This window comes from Drosophila virilis, chromosome 5 (genome assembly GCF_030788295.1).
Source record: "Drosophila virilis strain 15010-1051.87 chromosome 5, Dvir_AGI_RSII-ME, whole genome shotgun sequence".
Classification (NCBI taxonomy): domain Eukaryota; kingdom Metazoa; phylum Arthropoda; class Insecta; order Diptera; family Drosophilidae; genus Drosophila; species Drosophila virilis.
The window spans coordinates 1,165,730-1,188,054 of NC_091547.1; the positions used below are offsets into that span (position 1 = coordinate 1,165,730).

The 22,325-nt window shown below is 41.2% G+C and overlaps 2 protein-coding genes across 4 annotated transcripts in view; one reads left to right on the plus strand and one right to left on the minus strand.

Annotated features, from left to right (window-relative positions):
* Positions 1 to 22,325, minus strand: part of LOC6635884 (uncharacterized) — a 94,773-nt gene that overhangs the window by 62,833 nt on the left and 9,615 nt on the right. The gene's annotated exons all lie outside the window — the stretch shown is intronic.
* Positions 1 to 22,325, plus strand: part of Dgk (diacyl glycerol kinase 1) — a 61,987-nt gene that overhangs the window by 28,958 nt on the left and 10,704 nt on the right. For all 3 annotated transcript variants that reach the window (XM_070209816.1, XM_002059323.4, XM_015168811.3), the window contains exons 3-12: positions 3,581 to 3,662; positions 5,591 to 5,673; positions 11,489 to 11,687; positions 11,882 to 12,061; positions 12,824 to 13,009; positions 17,056 to 17,181; positions 17,268 to 17,392; positions 19,692 to 19,800; positions 20,150 to 20,281; positions 20,470 to 20,681. In XM_070209816.1, coding sequence (XP_070065917.1) covers positions 3,587 to 3,662; positions 5,591 to 5,673; positions 11,489 to 11,687; positions 11,882 to 12,061; positions 12,824 to 13,009; positions 17,056 to 17,181; positions 17,268 to 17,392; positions 19,692 to 19,800; positions 20,150 to 20,281; positions 20,470 to 20,681 — 1,428 coding nt within the window. In that variant the 5' untranslated portion in view covers positions 3,581 to 3,586. The remainder of the gene's footprint in view (positions 1 to 3,580; positions 3,663 to 5,590; positions 5,674 to 11,488; positions 11,688 to 11,881; positions 12,062 to 12,823; positions 13,010 to 17,055; positions 17,182 to 17,267; positions 17,393 to 19,691; positions 19,801 to 20,149; positions 20,282 to 20,469; positions 20,682 to 22,325) is intronic.

Below are 22,325 nucleotides of genomic sequence, written 5' to 3' on the forward strand. Positions count from 1 at the left end.
ATGATATATTGTCATTTGCTTAACCATGCAGCCAGCCGGAAGATGATGCCCCTGCTCCCATGCCCCTTGCCCCTTGCCCCTTGCCCCCAAAGGGGCCAAACCCCAAATACACTTTGGCTCCTGTGCACTCAGCTAAAAGAAAATCAAATGTATGTGACGCTTATGCTTATACACATCTATTCATATATACACATATATATACACAAGCTGATAAACAATAATGTCAATTTCATAAATGCAAATACATGCTCGCATGTTAAGCAAATATTTCGCAATGTGGGAATGTAGAAAACGCAACAAACTCAAATGGGAAAAGCATGTGTACACTGAGCGAAAAAATCGGATATGAAAACGCATTCAGCAGAATGTACATAATCTTTTCTAATTGGTAGCCAAAATACCATGTTAAATATTTCAACAGAAGGCAGTCTGTTTAAGGGCTAAGGAAATATCCTATAATACATTCGAACAAAAGGCAGCAGATAGAAGATAGCCTGTTTAGACCTCATAGTAATCGGATAGATTTCACGATATACCCTGCTATATATTGAGAAGGCAGGTATGCCTATAATTAGATAATGGCACAGCATCACCTAGTCGAGCATTTTCTCACCTGCCTGCAGCTGGAATTCCTGTTGCTATTTTCTAGTTGGCGCTACTTAATAATTTATTGAGATGTTTTTTGCCGCTTGACAGCAATTGATTCGCAATGAATAATTCAATGTCGATTTGGAAATATTTTGCATTTCAGCACATGATCCACAGGAAAGGCAGCAACGAAAAAATTTAAATAATTCAATATTAAATACTATGCCAAATAACACATTTTTTATCCAAGACTCCAGAGTCAAAAGTTGATCGAATTGAACTAAATCAATTTATTCATGGCCAACAATTATGGCATACAAATTTAAAAGTGTTTGAATTAGAGTTGAAATACGTTTATATTTATGTTTAATATAAATAAATAAATTCATTGAATTCTGGGGCTAGTTAACAATGTCAATAGCATTTGATTGAATTCTGTTTTATTTTCGAGCTGTGTTTGCTTTTGATTTGCATTGAAATTGACAACTTTTAACTGCAGGCAGCTTGCGTGAAATAAAAAAAAAACCTATATGCCCATTTTTTGCAATATTTTGTAGCAGTTTTTAAGGGCACAATTTGACAAAATAAATTGTTATTGATGCGGCCAAATGGGCTCGCAGCTCAATCACAGACCGCAGAGCATGAAACGCAGCCGCAAAGTCCAAAAGTCATTAAATTCGCAATATGCTCGCGTTTTATTCTGTGCCATTTCATTGTTTTTATTGGGTCAAAAAGTATGGAAAAAGAGATGGCTTTTAATATTTGTCTTATTTTATATAAACATTTGCTGCATGAATATTTATTTCTTAGTTTCGAACATTTCAAAGGTTAGCTCACATTTAAGAGCTGAAAAAACATTTGAAATTTGAGGCATAAAATATGTTTGCTGTGTTGGACATTTATGTGTTTAGATTTAATGGCCATTTTCTTTGGGCTAGAACAATGAGAGCAGCAAGTTTTTTTATTTTATTTTATTTTTTTTTTTGTGCATGCAATACATTTTTATCAAACAAAAAGTCAAAACTGGGACTGGCGAGGGGCGGGGACTGGGGCGAGACGGACAGCTCGTAAAAAGGACAAACACAGTGAAAGCCATTTTCATTTCATTTTCCATGTTGCCGCTGCCGCTGTCTCTGATGCTTATTGTATGCGAATTACATGCTCAGAATGGCGAATACAACGCATAATCTAATAATATTTTATGGCCAATGGGCCTGTAATGGCCAGAGCATAGCAGCTCGCACCACTTGAAGGTCCGTTGAACTGTCACGACGATCAATAAACGAAAGTGAGTGTAGCTTTCTGAGCGTCAAGTTTGGGGTTCAAGCACCCGAGAGTCGAGTAGCAGGAAGAAGATGGCATACAAATTTTATTGAACATGGAAAATCTGTGCTATTTGTATGCTAGATTTTTCACACAATGCGTTTCATTTGCTGCGTCAGCCAATTGCTTTCCCCTCTCCCCTGCCCAGCCCAGCCACCCCCTGCTGAGTGCACTGAACATTAACGCCGCAATTAAGGCGCGTTATTGTTGCGCATACGCCACGTATGCCGCCTGGCAATGGTTTATTTATTGGTTTTAATGCAGCAGTTTTATTAGCATTTTCATTAGTTGGCAACGTTGTAAAAACTTTGAAATACGTCAGACAGAGGCAGCAGCAGCCGAGGCACTACTGACTCGCCCCCGCCCCCAAGCCCCCACTCTCCAGGGAAAGCCAAGTGAGCTGTGAATAATGACTATTGTCATTATTGAGTGCATGTGTGTGTGCCTGTGTGTCAGTGCAGCTTGCCGGGTCGCTATGCTAACGCATTTAAGTGCCTGTTAAACATTGTTTTCTCTTTGTTTTTTTTTTTTTTATTGTCTATTGAGTGTACGCATTAGAGCAGCGCGAAATGAGACGTGACAAAGACAAAAACCCCAAACCTGATGATAATTCAGTCAATCAGTTGATACAATTTATATTTTTGTTATGTTTTGTTTTTGGAATAGTGGCCTAAATATAAATGCGCCACAGTTGTTGTTTCGGACACAAAAGCTTTATAAAAATATTTGTGAAATGAATAAATGCCAGAAAGACCGAAGAGTACAAAAATAAACGCTGCGTCCAAAAATTGAGAGCAGACAAAATACAAATGCAAATAAATATACAAAATTAAATAAATAAAATGATATTTATATATATATATAAATATATATATTTATATTTGCCGTGGAAGTCCAGTTAACACCTGTCCAAGGGCTGTGTATGTGTGTGTGTGTGTGACACACAAATACAAATGCCGTAAGACAAATAACATCTGCCCAAGCTGAAAGGCAGCGGTGCATCATGACGCCACAGTCATGACGAGCGCCAGGCAAAATCCAGAGAAGAAGGGGTAGAGTCTAAAGTGGGGTAGGCAGGTCATTGATTAACGTGCGTCTATCAGAGCCAAGCATAATTATTATTAAGCTAATAATCATCAGCGGGATGATGACGTGTCAAACACACGCGGGCTACACTGCGAGAAAAAAGGGGCAGGGGAAGGTTGTACATTAACTGGGTTTTTAGCACCGAAGAGGTTTTGCTGTGCTAATGGGCCTTGTTTTCTAGTGTAGTGACGTCCATTGGGGATTGTCTAAAAATACAAACGAGTTGGCAAGTGCTTGTGTGTGTTTGTTGTGCTAACACTTTTCAGCAGTTAGCCGCGACACACACACAAATTTGATTGGCTAGCAAAAGGGGGCACGTCCCAAGCGAAACAGACACACTCACACTCACACACACACACACACACTAACACGCATACACTCTAACATATATATACTCTCACACATCGTCTGTGCGAGTAAATAATTTCGCATTTGCCCAGCGCAAAATTCAATAAATTATGCCACACATTCCGCATTATTGTAAGACTCGCTCTGTTGTTTGTTGTTGTTATTATTCTTTTTGTTGTTGTTTTTCGCCAGCAGCGTATTACAATTTGTCACTATTTTTATTGCATACTTTCAGGCAAACATGAATATTGGCATTGCACACAAATGGGATAAATTATCGCCACGCGAGTTTTTGCAGCTGCAGGAATTGGCGTCATGTAAGTGCAACCTCCACCTAACCACATATTAATACCAATGCAAATAATAATATATTCAGATAGATTTATATATTTAAAATATGCGCTTTTGCCAATTTGCGCACAAATTTTATTTGCGGAAATTGATTGGACGCAAATTAAGATCTTAAATTGAATGCAACTGCTATATCTCCATATACAAAACGGTTTGTCCTGATTGACTGATTGAGGAATCGACTAACTGACTGATTGAGTGACTGATTGAGTGACTGATTGCCTGTCTGGCTGACTGGCTGTCTGATTATTGATGAACGCACAGCCCCAGCCGTAAGAGTCAGAAAGCTTAAATTGCCCTCGCTGTCTTTTGGGTTGGGAGAGGGTAATAAACGGTCGGATTTCGGATGAGTGGGGAGGTTGAGCTGTATGGATACATATTAGACATGACGCTCAAATCTATTACAAATGTTTCATTTCTATGATTGCCTTTTTAATTTGTCATTATTTTGAATAAAAAATGAATTGATATTGTATTTAAAAGAAGAAGGGAACTGGTTTAACATTTGAATGTAAATTTCCCATTTGTTTGGTTTTTTTGCAGCTTTTCAATAGCTTTTTATCACACGTAGTTGAACTTCAACCGCAGCTTAATTAAAAGCTCTGCCAGCATATACATTTCCTTAATATTGAAGTCATATTTTAGCTTAATATATTGAGTTGGGCGTATCGTTAGCCGCTTGTTTATTTCCATTCTATACAAATAGCTGCAATTTAAATCGCATTGCCACAAGCTGCAACCTGCAACCGCAGGAGTCAGGTAATGCTCTGTGGCCTTGGAAAGCACAAATGCTGCTTCTGCTGATGATGCCTGGATGGAAATGCGTGTGTACTCAGCTTAAATGCTTGCCATCTTTCGGCTACAGCTTTTGAGATGCTTTGGTGTTGTGTCTGCTTGGGTAATCCAGCGCATTTTCCTCGCACAGGCTACATTTCGGATAAAGTAACTGGAATTTTGTGGCGAACAAAATGCTAAGGCTCTGCGCAAAGCCGCTTGACGTTCCACAAAGTAGTTACCTTTATTCTGGGTTTGCTGAGCAGCCTTTGAGCTGCATATTGCACTAGATAGAGAGTTGGCTTTCGGAGATAAACCGCTTACAGAACAACTTGTCAACATTTTGCTTCTGCTAATGTCAAGACAGTGGCTGCAATTGCTGCCAATTTCAGCTGCCAGTGAGTGTGATTAAAAGAATTTTCAGCAGCAATAACAATCGAGAGACTGTCAATTCCAGGCGAACTCTGGCTCTGCCTGCCACTTGCAACTTGCCACACACACAGAGTGCTCTTCTATGTGTGGCATCCGAAACGCAGTGTCAACGACAGCTGCGTTGCGTTGCATGTAGTATTCAAGTGCAGCTCGAGGAGCGGCAGGCACAGTGGCCCAGCTGTTGTTGAATCATTCATTAGGTTAATAAAAGAAAAACCTTACAGCTGCAGCAATTTGGGGCACCAGGCAGCCAGCTGTCATGTGTTGCAAGTGCTGAACATTTGCTTGTGGCTTGCCCACGCAGTAAAAGCGACTTTGTTTCCATTAGTTAATTATACCTGGGCGCTGGCTGCACAACTCAACTCGACTCAACTGCAGTCGGCAACTGTGTGTCTCACCTGCGCGTAACCTGTGCCACAAGCCACACTCCACTTGCCCTTTGGCCCACTTGAGGCGTCAATTAAACTGGCGCCACTGTGGCAATTGACGTAGCACCCAGCTGCAGCTGTAATGCCTGCAAAACCCACTCACAAACTAGCGAAAACTCAAAACACATAGTTTAGGAATCGAGCAACTTTTCAAATAAACTAATATATGCTTGCATGCTATTTACACGGCATTTACATGCTGAGCAGCTGTTTCGAGCCAATTTACAAGTTCTACATAATTTATATTTCTCTTTTCGCAGATTCCACCCGCAAGCTGCAGGATGTGCTCCAGGAGTTTTGTGCGCCCAGCTCAACGGCCACGCCCAAATGCATACCGGACGGGGTAAGCGGCTAACTAAATTTAATTTCTCTTTAATTGGAATATGCTCTCGTAAATTTAATGTGCCAGTTAGTAACAATTTTTCAATTAATTGAAACGGAGACCGAACTGCCGAGCAGCGTGTTCCGCGAACCGTGACCCGCGTCAAGGCAGTGCCAGTGTTGACAGCTGTCGCTACAAAAAGTTAGGCTAGTGTTTAAAAAAGCGAAAATAATAGCTGAATTAAATAAACACGGTGGTTATGGAACTAACTGCACAGTGTTGTAAAACAGCTAAATAAATTAAAAGCTAACAAGTTGAACACAAAAAGCCAAAATTGCAAGCAGCTGCCAATTTCAACAGTTGAAGTTAGCCATATTCAGCTATAAAACAGCTGAATGGGCAGCACTGCAACGCAGTGTTGGGCAACAAGACACGTCAAGGTCGCCACTGCGCTTGCAACGATTAGGGCTTAGGGTTGCCCAACCTGCTACACAACAAAGCAACATCTAGCTAAGCCTGAGACAGTGTCTAAGCCCACCGTTTGCCTGCGCATTTTCCAGGCAGCTTGGGGCTCCATTGTAAGCTGATGAAAGGCAAGTCAGAGCAAGCCAACTCGAATCACACTTAGGCACACACACACACACACACACGTGCGCACGCAGACATGCACACTCAACAAACTGACAAGGATGCGGGTCAGGCTGCTGTTGCTGCTGTGTCTATGGCAGCATAGTCTGCTTTATGTATCGCATTTTGTAGAGAGTGAAAGATTGAAAGTAAATCTTCTTATACATACAATAAATCACAGACATTTTTCAAGTTTACGCCTCAATGCCAAATTGAAATTGAGCAGCAGCAGCAAATCGGACGCCCCGACTCCATGAATTGCCGCCCGCCGCTTACCGCACAGGTTGCCCAGCAAACATGAGACGTGTGGACGTGGGCTTATAGTAAATTAAATTGAAAATACACGCAACTCCATCAGGAGACATACCGAGAAAGAGACAGAGAGCAAGCGAGTGACAGAGAGAAAGAGCGACAGTTTTGTTAGTGAACAGATTTGGTAGGAAACAGAATCCTGAGACATCACAAACATGCCAAACCCAAATTAATAATCAAGCTGGCAACAACTTAACGGGGGCAACATGTGACAAGAAATAGATGCACACACACACAAACACATGTGCAAGGACAATGTCAGTGGCTACGGAATGTTGATTTCCGTTTAAGCTTAGTACACGACTTAAGCTGTATTATGGAGTCTCAGTTCTATACGCCTCAAGGATCTCAACTGTCACACAGAGAAAAGAAAGCATATGATGCGCATATACAAGTTTATAGGGTATAGGGTATTCGAGTTTAATCATGTAAAATGTAACACGCATAAAATGAGACACAGTTAAGCCCTTCTATCTATATACATTAGTTTGTGACTAATTGATTAGTAAAAGTTCTACTGCAGCTTGTTTCTCCGTCAAACTAACAAGCGTTAAGTTGTCTAAGCCGAACTTATAAATAACTTATGAGAAAACTCGCATCAATGCTTTTAAAAGGCATAGTTAAACAGTTGTACAATATACAGGGTATTTCAGCTTTGAGCTTTTTCATCTCAATATCAAAAAAGGAAATACGGATCCGAGCAAGCGCGTAACGATTGTAAAGCGAAACAACTGTGGTTGCTGGCTTGTGGTCGGTTTGGTAAAAGATATAACAATTAATTCGTAAAAGTATTCTAGTGTAAGGCTCAATCGATCAACAGAAAACACACCCACACACGCATTGCAATCAATGTCAACAGGGTGTGTACTGTTTGAATTGAGTGCAAGTATTGGGATTGCAATTTGTTGTTAAATCTATTCAGCCATGCTCATTTAACCCCACTACAAATGCAAATACACACACACACACACAACTGTGATATAGTTGTTGCTGGTGTTTGTATCTCTTAGCAATGTAATGGAATGAAAAACAAGTAAAAGTCGTTCCCTTGTCGGGTGGGTCAGACCGTAGGGCAAGCTTTCATGAAAAACTTTGGTGCTTATACTCCGATCAGGGCTTTAATATAGCACTTCGGTTCTTATACTCCGATCAGGGCTTAAATATGGCAAATAACTGTGCCAAAAGTGTAAGGCTCTTCGCTTAAACATAAGACTATTTCATTAAATATCTGTATGTAATCTCCGAGAATCTACAGACCATGTTTGGTAGATAAATGGCTAAAAAAATCTTCGAGTTGGACTTAAAATATTAAATAAAATAAAAAAAATAAAATTCTACTTTTATCGTTAACAAGCAAATAGAAGAGGATATGGAAAATAACTGGAAAAAATCCCTTGCTGCTCACAAACATATTTAATGAGATCGAATGCCTTCAAAAATGTACCGAAGAAAGGAATATGGAAAAAATTGTGTACATATGTAGAAGAAAAGTAATTTATCTATACAAAAGATTGTACCCTTTTACAGGCCGTTAAACATGACATTTTTGATTATGCTTAAGGAAGGGACTTCGCTGTGGTGCAGCGCCCAATCCCACCCAGAGTCTATGGGAAACCTATTAAGCCGTACCTTATCTCTGCCTGTAACAAACGTTTGCACATAAGCATTATACCCTTTTTGCGCATTGGCAATGGGTTCAGGGTATAAAAAAGTATAATTAAGTTTACCATGTCCCACAAACACACCCACACACAGACACACATACACTCACAGACACTCGGAGCTGCTGCAAGCAATTTCATGGCAACCGAATATTTTTTGATGCTCTTAGTTAATTCACTTTGATATTGAACACGTTGACAGTGTACGCATTTACCATTTTGTACACTCTCCAACCAATGTTTGGTTTTTGACACACACATACATGTGTTTCTGGCTTTTTTTTTCAGCTTCGTCTGATAGTCGTTACTGTAAATATTTTAGTAAATGGAATGAATTGAAGTGACATGTTGTGTTTCGGCTTCCGTTTGTGCTGGTTACGTGCCAGCCGGTGCCAGCGAAAAATAGGAAAGTACTCTATATTTTATGCACCCTATCGGCAAGAGCAAGTCGAGTGTAGCCGGTTTATGGTGGTACTGCTGTATATATATATATGGGAAGCCTGGGTGGAAATAAAAGAGCATTTGGCTTAGAGATGGCTTACGCTTTAAATTGAAGCAGTCACTATAAAAAGTCACATATACGTATATATAACCCTCGAGACTGTCTCCACCAATACACATACATATATATAATTTATTTCCTATTAAAAGCTGCTTACTTGTCGCCTAGTCGCCACGCAATGGTGCGCTTGAGGTTCTGTTTTTAGCCCCAGCGCCTGTCTGCAACAACTTTCAGCTACGACACTTCAATTAAGTTAATTAAAAGCAGCTGCTGGAAACTGTTGAAGTGACTCGTCTTCAGCTCTCGCAGCGATTGGCTTTGCCGATTGAATTATGCTTGACAAAATGCTCTACATTTTACAATTAACCGACGGCCAACGCATTCTGGTTAAGAATCTGCGACGAACTTGAAACTTTGCCCTTGCCAATTCTCATAATTTATTGGCTCAGCATTGTTTTGTCTTAATTATACGATTTTGCTGCGCTGTGCTTAATTGTTAACCGAGCTGCTTGTGTGGAGACAAATTTACATGACTCTGTTTGTTGCCGGTTTGTTGGCTTAAGCCACGCGCATATCCCCTCAGCTGTTAAGCTGTTCTTAACTTGAACTAAGCGCAAGGCGACTTAACTATTGTTTATTATTTCGGTTGAGTAATTCTCTGTAGTCACATTGCGCACATATGCTAAGTTCCTGTCATGCTAAGGCCTGAATGTCAGCTGCATAAGCACGCATACACCTAAGCACGCATGCAGACACATGCGTTGCATGCACATGCACATGCGCTGCATGCACACACACATGTGCTGCATGCACAACATTGCAGTACACATACAGCAGTTGGGCCAATAGTTAATTATTTGGCCTTAAATGTGATTTGCTACGCTTTGGCCTTGGCAGCGGCAACGCTGCGTATGCATAATTTACGCATTGACTTTCAACCCGAAAAGTATGCAATACATGAGTGAATGCGTGGCGCAGATTATGTGCCCGTTGCCGTTGCCGGGCTGCTCAAGTGTGATAAACAGGGCTAAATGGTCCAAAAGTGCGACATGCTCGTGTGATTATCAGCGCCCAGGCATGTGATTGTGTCTGTGTGTGTGTGTGTTTGTTCGTGACTGTAATGGATATCACGCATACGCACTGTGCGCCGCCAATATGCATGAATATTTATTCATTAAACCGCGCGCTCACGCATAGCGACGCACACATGCACACACACACACATGCACACAACTGCTGACACCAACATTAAGCTAGGGGCTCGAGCGGAGTTTTAGGCTTTCAGCAAGCGTAGACTGAAGAGGCCGCTGCTGCTGCTGCTGCTGCTTTCGCACGCGTATCTCGTTGCTTGCTAAATAAATTTTGTTAACGCAATTCGCGTGCCGTTATTATAGTGCCAGCCAAGTGTATGTGTATGTGTGTACATTATGCCTTTACTCTGGCTGCTTGCTGCGTGCTTTGCTGGCCCACACTTTAAGCCATTTGGCCAGGCACTTTTGTTTTTGCTTTGGCCAGCGTATAAATTTCCATTTGCCTGTATTCTGTTTCATTAGGGCATGGGCCCCCCAGTGGTATGGACTGGCCAGGACATAGAGAGCCAAGTTAAACTCAAACCCCCGGCACATTCTTAATGTGGTCGGCTGTCATATATTTTGTTTTATGCTCGAAATTTAAAACCAACCACAGCAAGCGCCGCACTGGGCTGCAGTAGATTGTGTGTGCGGCTCATTAAAATGATGATAATAATAATAATGTTGCGTTTCTCTAAAGCGTTACATCGCATACACTATATGCTCATGGGGAATGGACGAGGATATTAGCTGTATAAACACTTAGAGCTATGAATATGTTAGAGCAAATAAACCGGCGTTGCACGGCTCGAATTACTGATCTCTGATCTCTAAGCTTCGTGCTCAGTATGCCAAAGTTATCCACATTTATTTTATGTTTCTCTTACATTTTATTCCAGTTATTGTCAATTTCTGTTGAATTTGAACCAGCAACCTCTCGCTTGCTGGTTCGACGCTCAGCCAGAGATCCGTAAATGTCTCAATTTTCAAATAAGTTCAGATTTGTATGGATATAGAGCATTCCCTCGCCGTCTACTAATTATCAAAGGCTTCACGCTTCATTCGCTCATTTTCCAATTAGTGGTTGCTGCCCGGGCACTGGACACGCGTTATGTCTTGTTGCATAATGTCTCGTCCTTGATTAAGTGGTAACCGTAACCGGTTGCTGGGCAGCGAGTAGGAGCGAGAGACCCACATTTATGTTTACACAATACTGTTCTCTGTGCATCTGGACAGAACGGTGTGTCTATCAATGTCATCATATCAATGCGTCCATCAATGTCGTTGCGTCATTGTATTGACAGTGCGTAGCTACACGTGCTGTTGGCATATAATTCGCCAAGGACTTATGGCTCCAATGTCGCACACTTCCCCACACAAGCGCCATTGTGGCATGTTTTGTGCATTCATAAAAAACTTTTCCAGATCCTCAGAGGCCATTTACAGTCACGTACAACGCGAGCCGCCCGAAATCACTGAGAATTATATAACAGTTTTCTGTGCGTGTGTAAATCAGATGAAATACATATGAAATAATTATAAATTCCGGCAGCAAACTCCGCAGAGCCCAATTTAAAGTCGGACTTTATTTATTTTCATTTTTTTTTTTTCCTTTGACTTTAACCGAAATTTAACGTTCTGGCCTTTTTGCTATTTTTGTGCAGGACATTGACTTTGATGGCTTTCGACGGTTTTTGGATGCGTTCCTCGACTGCGAAACGCCGCTGGATCTGGCAAAGCATTTGTTTGTGTCCTTCCTTAAGCCGAACGTCACCCAGGCTCAGCTGCATGGCAAGGCGCTCAATCAAATGGCAGCCATTAGCAGCACGGCCGCCTGTGCGCCTGTCACGTCCCATACGAAGGGTAAGCCCACCACCCCCTTCTCCCACACTCCACCATCTCTCCCCTACCGCATTGCTATAGCCATATCCATATCCATTGCCCGGCACATGGACATGGACTGTGGACATGGCGCACCAGACTCTGTTTAATAATTGCAACACATTTCTCACTGGCACTCGTGGCCTGCTCCACGGGCCGGTTTCCGTTGTAATTAGGCTCCATACCGAATATCAACAGCATTGCTGAACTGATGCCGCAATGCAGCATTGGCGTCGGCGGCGTCGGCGATGGCCCGGCCCAGGCACGCACCAGCTTTGTGGACAAAATCCATGGTATTACGGATAAGTTACAGCACTCACTTGGCGGCCATTTGACGCACGATCCCAGCAAGACCGGTAAGTTAGAGTGTGTTGTCTGAGCATTCCACAATAATTATTCACCACTATTTCGCTCTATAATTTGTGGTTTTTCTTTAATATATTTTAAAAATTTGCGTTTGATTCGCACTATGGAATGCATGTGTTTAGCTATCTAATTCCAAATATTTAATCACCCTAATTGCAAAAATTATTTTGTGGCTTTGCTTGATAAAATTTCATTGAAATCAAATGCAAAGTGCATGTATTTAACTGTCCAATTCCTGAAATCCTAATCACCGCAATTTCAGCATTTTTTCTGTAGGTTTTCTTAAAATTTCCTTGAATTTGCCTTGTGGAATGCATGTGTTTAGTTATTTAATTCCACAAACCATATTAACTCCAATTACGCCATTTATTTTGTGGCTGTGCAAAATGCATGTATTTAATTATTCAATTTCCGAAATCCTATTGCAGCATTTGATTAATTATTTTTCTTAATTGAATTGAAAGAACTGGAACAAAATTGAAATCCCATAGTTGAATGCATGTGCCAAACTACTCAATTCCAGAAATCATATTCACCAAAATTTCAACATTTATTTTTTGGTTTTTTCTTGAGTGAAAGTTCCTTGAGTTCGCCTTGTACAATCCGATTGTTAAATTATCTAATTCCGCAAATCGAATTCACCGTAATTCCGCCATTTGTTTTGTATTTTAAAGAAATGGATGACTAGAATTTATTTGAACTTTTTAATTGTGTGCTGCTTCTTCTTTACGTTTCTTGTGTGTGCTTTACAGGCAGCGTGCATCCCATGCTAACGGTTACGCCCAGCCCGCTGGCCAGTGGCCCGAGCATGTTCCAAGGCAGTAACGCGGCCCGCCGCTCCGTGGACTCCAGCCCCTCGCACTCGCAGACGAACCACTCGCAAATGTCGCGCAATTCGTCGAAGAAGAGCAACAATTCCGTTAATTGCAAAATTGATAGTGAGTATTAATTAGATTCCGAGTCGACTCGTTGAGAGAGCAGGGGGGGGGGGCTGCAGGGGAGGGGCGATATGAGGAAATTACAATGGGCCAATGGCCCAACCCCGTTTTGGGCTGCAGTTTGAGTTTGACTTTCAATTAGACGCCCATTGTGCAGCCCCGTCCAGAGGCAAGTCAACTGCAATTAGCCAACTTGCCACACGATGTGGGCGTAGCTGCTCAATAGAGCTAAGTATATATACACATATATATATATACAGACAAATATACATATTTACATAGATGTACATATGCCGTTTGCGCCTTGAGAATTTCAATTGCAGTTGTGCGAGCATTTGCAACTGTCAGCATTGCGCCTGTCGCTTGCCAACTGATTGCCTTGGCGACAGACAGACAGACAGACGGACGGACAGGCGGACAGACAGCAGACAGACTGACAGAGCGACATCACGACAACCAATTCAGATGCAAAATTGCCTGGAATTTGCCACACAGCACGCGCATAATAAATGAGTGGCTCGGGTGCAAAGGGCAAGTGCAACACGCGCTGCGGGGGGGGGGGGGGGCAGATACATAATGCCAGACACTGTGGATTGTCCAATTAGCAACTGCCCCTGCGCCCACCCAATTCCTCTACTTACTTGAACTCAACCCAAAACTTTGGGCGCACTCACTAATTAGCTGTAGGAGCTAAGCATAAATCCGCTAAGCTAATTCACAAGTGCAAAAGTTCATAAATTGTGTAAAAATGGCAAATACCGTAACTGAAAAGTGAAAAGGCACAACGACAACAAGGTCTAAAGGCAAAGGTCTAAAGGAAACGCAACCGGAAGCGGAAGTGCCGGGCATAGAAAAACAAGCGGAAATGCTCAAATGATGACTGCCTTATCACAAAATACCCTGTAAGAGCTATTCATTAAACGAAGTGCAGACCATTTGCCGATTTAGTATGGTTAGAGGTGCATACCACATGGGAAAATGCAAAATTACAGGGTATATTAGGTAAGCTGGCCGCTTTCTAGACACGTGATACGATCTAATAGCTATTCGTTACTTGAAATGTATTCATGTTTCCAATTGGTAATTGGTCTTGCAATTATTAATTGGTCCGCATGCCTAAACGAGATATTATAGGGTATGCAAGGAAATATGGTGTCGTTGTCACGAGACACCCTTTAAGAGCTATTCATTATAACAAATTCGTGCACACTTCCAAGTTAGTTTAGTTGGTTTTGCATGCCACATGCCCAAACGAGCATTTGACAGGGTATAAAAGGTAAGCAACAGCAGCTTAAGCAGAGGCAAACAAGGCCATTGTCTCAGATCAAGTCGTAAATCAACGCCCAATTAGAACATTTTTGCATTTTCCACGAAGTGCGCTGCGCCAATGCGTAAAATTAACATTCATTGCCGCGCGCGCACACTCACACACACACACTCATAAAGCAGCCTAAAAGTATGCTGCGAAAAGTTATTTGTCTGGCTTGGGTTGGTGCAGCTTCTGTGCTTTGCTGCCACTGCTTCTTCTTTTTCAGTGGCCATTCCCCATTCGCTATTCGCCATTTGCTTTCATTCATTTCGCTTCGTTTGAAATGTGCACGAATGATTAATGAACGTAAATTTCATTTCGTATTTTTTTCGTTTTTCCTTCCTTTTCTCACATATTTTTTTTGTATTTCATTTTTTTTTTTGTTTCCTTTGTTTCGCGCTGCCGTTTTGTTCGGGCCTGTCGTTTCACGCATTTTAGCAGCAATTGTGGGGCATTTTTTCTGGTCCTTTGTCCTGTTCGGCTAAAGGCAAATAACAAATAATGAGAGCACAGTACCAGGCTCTTCTTTATTTTTTTTTTTTTGTGTGGGACACATTGCTATTAGCATTATATATTAAGTAAGTAAAACATGGAATAGGCTTCCTGTGTGTGTGCGAGCGTGTGTGTATGGGTGCTGTAAGCGCTAATTGGATTAGTTTTGCTTTGGTTTTCCTTTTTAGATGCGGGGGCACTTTATATAGATATAGATATATTCTTGGATATTATTTCGCTGGGACCTTAGCAAATTGCATTAGTTGAACAAAATGCATTGCCATTGATCACGTATACATATACATATATTAATATATAGTATATGTGTATGTCCACTTCCCGCCTGTGGACATCTTACGTCTACCTGAACTTTTTTGAACTCTTTGAAGATGGGTCTTTAGGGCCGATCGAATGGTCAACAATAAAGTTTCATTCGCATTTTTTCCACACTTGTGGGTGGAAATTTCTAAACGTGATTTTGCAACAAACCAACAAACGAGAGGTGACCAGTTCTACTGCAATGCTCTCATATATATTCATTGCCGCTTGTTTCTTTGACCCGGATGGTTATTTTCTTCATCTATGCATATACATATATTTATTTATAGCAAATATATAAGTGGTGTTCATAATTTAGGCATTTATCAAGCTCAAACTGTTTGCCCTAGCTAAAGACAATAGCCGCTCGAGGGTGTGTGCGTGCGTCTCATTTAGTTATTGATATCCAAAATGTAAATATTATCCAATGTTTTAGCTGCAGTCGACGCACATATCTATATATATATATATATTAATTTATTGGCAACTAGTCGCTATATTCATAGAAATGTAAACATAATTAGCTGAAATGGCGGCACAATAAGAGGACCCCCTCACGACAGCGCCAGCATAATACAATTAAGTAGAATGTGAGCCAACACGCTTAGAAATGCCTTAAGCCAATTAACAGGACTCAAAGTATTCGTATTACTTATGAGTATCTCCTGCTAATGTATCAGCTGTTAAATTAGTTAAGTATTTAAAGCAAGCAGAAGAAAAAAATAACAAAAATTAGGAAAAAATTGTGAAAGCTGAGATGTTTCAAAGATGTCTTTGGGTTGCTGTGAAAATCGATATTAATGTCATTAGCAACATTCTCTAGAGGAGCACTCAAAAATAAATGAATACTAAACAAATTCTCTGGAATTGGGGGCAGCTATATGCGAGTGTGTGTGTGTGTGTGTATGTGCGAGTGTGTGGAGGTTTTCGTTATGATGAACAAAGTTTGGGTCATAGGATCACATTAATGAGAGTTGGATGAAAATTTTGATTGGGTTTGTTTCTGGCGAACTGGCGTTAAATTGCAAAATTGCCAAATGAAAAAAAATGTTATTCCAACCACGCGCACTGCCTGTCTCTGCCTTCTCCTACTCTCCCTCTCTCACTTTCTGGCTCGCTTTGTGTCGCAAGTTTATTAAAAGCAAAATGGCAAAGTTGAAAAGCTCTTGGGTCAAATTGTGGCAATCAACATTAAGCATAATGAGTGTCAAAGTGAAAAGCAAACAAGGACCAACTTTACGCAGGCAGCTGTCAATTGCAGCTGCAACGATACCATGATACCATGCAACAATAGCCAACGGCAGCAACAATAAACAGCCCGGCACTCAATCAATGACAACTGCAACAGCAGCAACAGCAACTGCAACAACAACAACAGCAACTGCAACAGCAACTGCTCATCACACTGTAAAATCGCAGTGAACATAGCTGAGAAAGCACATGAAAGCTTTCAGTGCGAATATTGCCGGCAACTTATTACGCTTATTACTACACTCAATCAGAGCGGCAATACACGAAAAAAATGATAGATGCTTCGGTTCGAACCAGCTTCCTGCCTTGAGAAGAAAGAAAGTTTAGGGTATCCCCTAGTCGGGAACTTTCACTTGTTTCCTGCGAAAAATTATTGCCGCCGATATTCTCATAGAGAAGTTGCAAACTAAAAGCAATAACCATCCAATATATATATATATATATAGTTGGGGTCCAAGGGGTCGAGTCTTCATTAATCTGTTTTTATGAGCGTTCTTTAAAGTAACATGGCACAGTTCGGATTTCGGTTGTTTTAAGGTTCACTTCACGAAAAAAAAACTTAAAGTGGAAATCCGGCCTGAAGCCGGAAACTTGAATTATTAATTATATCAGCTTGGGCTTTTCAGGAGTTCAAGAATGCACTTTAATCTTGAACACATTGCTCGCTTACTTGCAGCTGACATTAAGCTGCTGACACGAAAACTCTCGCACTTTGATCCTTTGACACTTAAGGTCCCGCTGAAGGATGTCGTTTGCTATTTATCACTGCTTGAGGCCGGCCGGCCGGAGGACAAGCTCGAATGTAAGTGAAATTGTGGCGCAGCATGCACTTACCCTCCTTTTGTTCCATTCATTCCGTTCACTCTCTCAATCATTTATTCACAACAGTCATGTTCCGGCTATACGATACGGACAGTAATGGCGTACTGGACACCGCCGAAATGGATGCCATTGTTAATCAGATGATGGCCGTTGCCGAATATCTCGGCTGGGATGTCAGTGAGCTGCGTCCGGTGAGTGTTCAAGTTGACATACACAATTTTTAAGTGCAGCTTAAACGCTTCAGCATTTAACAATCATTACTACAATCAATGCCTGAACAATTCGGCTTATTATACACACAAAAGTACAAGAGGTCAATCATCAATCGCAGTGATTGCTTCTCTCAATAACCGATAGTACTGTGGCTTTCCAATACTTTTCCAATTACTTACGAGCATTTTGGTGCCGGAAGGCGAACGAAAAGCACTCGAAATTAATTTCATTTTATTGTCTTACGATTTCGAGTACCTAGTCATTCGTTCATTCGTCTCAACCGCTAGCTGAACAGACTTAATAGTTTCCACAAAAACAAATGGAAAAAGTAAAAAACCATGGCAACAACAAGTTGGGTCATAATAGTCGAGGCGAGTCGAGTCGAGTCGAGTCAAGTCGAAACGGCCGACTATCATATGCCCGTGTGTCCTTGTGCACATTCCATTTATATCTAGTTGAGGGCGCATAAGACATGGTAAAAATGAAATAGCTTGAAGTAATCGCTCAACTTGTCGAAGAACTTAAAAAACGAGGACAAAGAAGAAAAAATGTTGGTAGCCATTTGGCGACCACAAATAAAGTCAAAGCGTCACAAAACTCAATTAACAAAATACCCCCGGGCCATGAAGGCGACGACCAGCACGGGTTGGGGAACAAGGGGAGCGGGCCACGCTACGGATAAGGCAGCATTTCCATTTCCATGATGAGTTTATGGATACAGCTAAACTGCGCGTGAGGGAGCTACATACTTTAAATTCTAAGCAGATACAGAAAATATTTTAATCAAAATTCTTTTGTCCCCCTCCCCGCACTCTTGGTGGGTGCGTTGGTTAACAAAAATGAAAAAGAGTTGGCCCAGACACAGCCACAACTGGAAACAGAAATAATCAAAACCCTTAATGAATTGCATAATTCTGAAATTTATTTCCGGTTAAAAACAGCAAACGAAAGTCCAAAAAATGTAAGGGATGCCTCATAAATTCTGTAGCCTTATGAATTTCAAAAAAGGCGAATGGTACAAAACAAGAAAAACTTGTACAAATACGAATTTAACTCTGCCAGCATTTTCCGTTGGAGCAACGAGACAAACAGGACATTAAAGTGATTGGCCGCATTACGAATGCTACCGGATATTGAACATTTCTCTCGGCGCAGTGAATTGATTCCTGGAAAAGCTCCCCTTTGATTTCGCATTGAGGGAAAAGCAAAGCCAAGCAAACCTAATATATACAGAAGCAATTGGCAATTCCCATTAAAAACTTACAGAACAAATACTTAAGGCGCTCGTTTGCCCTGCAGCAATGCCCGAATGGCTGGCCTAGCTTGCGTCCATTGAATCACATTGAAAAGCAGACCTCCTTGTTAATCAAGCATTTTTTGTTTTTTTTACAAGCCCTGAATTCTTTGATGAGCCCATATAGCTGCAGTTGCGCAATATTTCCCTTGCAATTTAACACCCTATTTGATTATCAAGCACAAAAGTATGCAATAAAATGTACGCATTTTACATCCTATTGCAAGTGTTGCTTTAATTCCTGAATTCCTAACCCGAAAGTATGCAGTGAAATTGGTATCTTTACTTGTTGCTACTATATATTTATGCGGGTGATTTACCGAAACAATACACGCAGCTCTGCCCAGTACTAATAAAAAAAAAACATCAACAAATATTTTCTTAATTTAACCAAGGTTATTTCGAGTAACATACATAAAAGTGTAAGCTCAACTTTATGTGCCACAATAAAAGAGTCAATTTGCAAATAGTCATGGCCAGTCAGAGACGGACAAAACCTAAATGCTATGGCACTGCAAGATGGCGACACTTTAATATCCGGTGATTTGTGTAGGGTCAACTCAAGTGTACTATTGATATCGCGCATACGCCGCATTGCACAATTATTGTCTGCAGTGCATTTTATCGTATTATGGTAGAGATATGATATATGTTCGCAGGCAACAGAAAAGCACTTACAGAATTCTAAGAAAAACCACAATATACGAACATACGCAAAATTCGTGGTCATACATTTTATGCGTACTTTTGAGCAGACAATCGTATTTGGGTAACGGGCTGCTGGCTTTCCACGAACACAGCCTGCAGCTGCAGCCAAAGTCAAAAGGCGAAAGTCAGAGGCGCTTCCAGGTAAAATCACCTGGGTTAAATTACCTCAGCACTCTCCGCTTTGGCGGCCACAGAACGTCAATCAGAAAGTCTTACAGGCGGTTCTACCCAAAGCCATTTTAAACACGCTCTACACAATCTTTTTTACCTTACAGATACTGCAAGATATGATGGTTGAAATTGACTATGACGCCGACGGCACGGTGTCCTTGGATGAGTGGCAACGTGGCGGCATGACAACCATACCGCTTCTCGTCCTACTCGGTGAGTGTGAACTACTACAGCCAAGTGGCTGTGAAGCTTTCAATGCATTTACCGCCTCACTGCCTCAATTCCTGTCTGTCTGTCTGTCAGTCTGTCGCCTTTCTGCCTGCATTGGCTGACTCAATAATCAAGTCATTTGCACCAGGTACACACAGTCAAAAAATAGAGAAAAAAAAATGGGTAGAAAGAAAAAAAGCTAGGGAAAATATAAGTAAGCGTGGGCATTTTTGCATGCTGCACGTATGCAAGAGTGCCAAGCTCTGTGTTTTATGCTAGCTCCAATGATATATCAACTCTATAACCCCCTTACTTGCTCGTCTCTTCCCCATTCTCTGTCTGTGCATTGCAGGCGTCGACAGCACCACACTCAAGGAGGATGGCATACACGTGTGGCGCCTGAAGCACTTTAGCAAGCCGGCGTACTGCAATCTCTGCCTAAATATGTTAGTCGGTCTTGGCAAGAAAGGACTCTGCTGTGTCCGTAAGTATCGAGCGTGTAAATAAATGGCTGCTCTTGATGCCATCAGCCGTATCGGAAATTACATTTATATGCTTATCTTTTAATATCAAAAGTCATCAGAAGCTAATAATATGGTTTCTCACTCTGTTGCATATATTCTTTTTTTAATTAAATATTATATTTCTATTTCAATTATCTGGTGTGTTTAGTTTGCAAGTACACCGTGCATGAGCGATGTGTGCAACATGCGCCTGCCTCTTGCATCACCACCTACGTGAAATCGAAGAAGCCGAAATGCGGCGCAGATCTGTTGCATCATTGGGTCGAGGGCAACTGCTACGGTCGCTGCTCCAAGTGCCGCAAACGCATTAAGGCATACCATGGCATCACAGGACTCACCTGTCGCTGGTGTCATATGATGGTAAGTCTCAAGCACATGAATATCATGCACAGATAAGCAATTACTTGCAAGTATTTGCTCATTATGTAAAAATATGTGAAACGTTGAAACGTTGAAAAATATGTGATATTAATCCCTAGCATTTTAACATACTTCACTTAACCAGGGTGTAGTTTCTTCTAGTTTTAGTTTGTAATACTTTGGACTGAAAGTGTATCGAGTCGAATCAAAGTTGCATTTCACATATTTAAAATAAGTGAAAAAAGTAAAGTAAAATTGTTGGCATTTTTATCGGATGGGACGACACCAAGTGTTGCTGCTGGCATTTTTATACTTCAAAGCATTTATTTAACAAGACAGTTACCGACTCGAGAGACTGCGACATTCCAGTGTGTGCACAAGCCCGGCATTTTTGTCTCCCAATACCGAGTATTTCAATTATTTTGATCAACACAAGCCACAGCGACTGCCACTCAGTGCCAGGTCTCTGTCGATAGCTGCTATTTGTTTTGACACAAGCAAGAACTTGTTAAGCGGATGTGATTTTAACCAGCACACACATTTGCAGCTGTAAATTTGGGTTGCACTCGGTTCAGTTTTTGGCATCGTTACGTCTGGCGAATTGTCACGTCTCAAAGAAATTATGCTGCTGCATGCCACAGCACCCGTGGCTGTGCCACACACACACACACACAGCAGCTTTATCGACGCCTCGTGTTCTGCCAGTGGCAGAAACAACTTTGTCTAGACTCGACTTTGACAAGTGCAGCCGTCGAGATAATTCTGAATTCGTTATCTCAGCAGCAGAAACAACAGCAATAGATGCTGCAAGCTCCAAGAAACTTTGCACTCAAATGCTGCAATTGTAAATATTTCGTAAGCTAAATGTTGCCAGCAGCGGCAACAGTCAATAATTGCCGAGCAGTGCCACAAACTTGCCACAAGAGCTTGCACCAGATTTCTCTCCCTCTCCATCTCTCTATCCTGCTTTCTCTGATAACATCAGGAATGCTTTTCGTATTTGCATTCGCATTTTGCCAGCATTTAGTGTGCAACGTGTGGCATCAAACTTCATACGTGCCACAAAAATTATGTTGCTCACTTTAATGACTATGGCACCAGAAAATGAGAAGTAGCTAGTCTTCGAAATATATGAGAAACCAAATTAAAAAAAAAAAGAAAAAAAAAAACAAGAAAGTAGAGATATCTTTGACACGCCGCAAATTTTATAACTTTGCAGATATTTGCCTGTTGTGGATATGTGAGAATAGTTAAGCTAATAAATACTGAATCGGATGAAAATATTTTGGAAAACAAAAATGTTATAATAGAAGAACCTACTTTTCGACCGACTGTTCCTATGGCAGGTATACGATATAGTGGTCCCAACCACTAGGATAGGATCTACTGCGTGCAACAGAAAGACGGCCCCATGCAAAGCTTCAAGAAGATAAGACTTAGAGACTAGACGGAAAGAATATTCCCTTCGATGCGCTACACATTTCAGTAATACCCTCTATAAAGGTATATCCAAATGAGCAGCACAAAAAAACGCGCTTTAATCTCATTTAACAGTTTTTTTTTGGGGGCAGGCGCTAACAAACTTTTAATCGGATTCAATTAAAGCGCTTAAGCGAGCGTACGTTGGGCTCGTCAAATAAATAC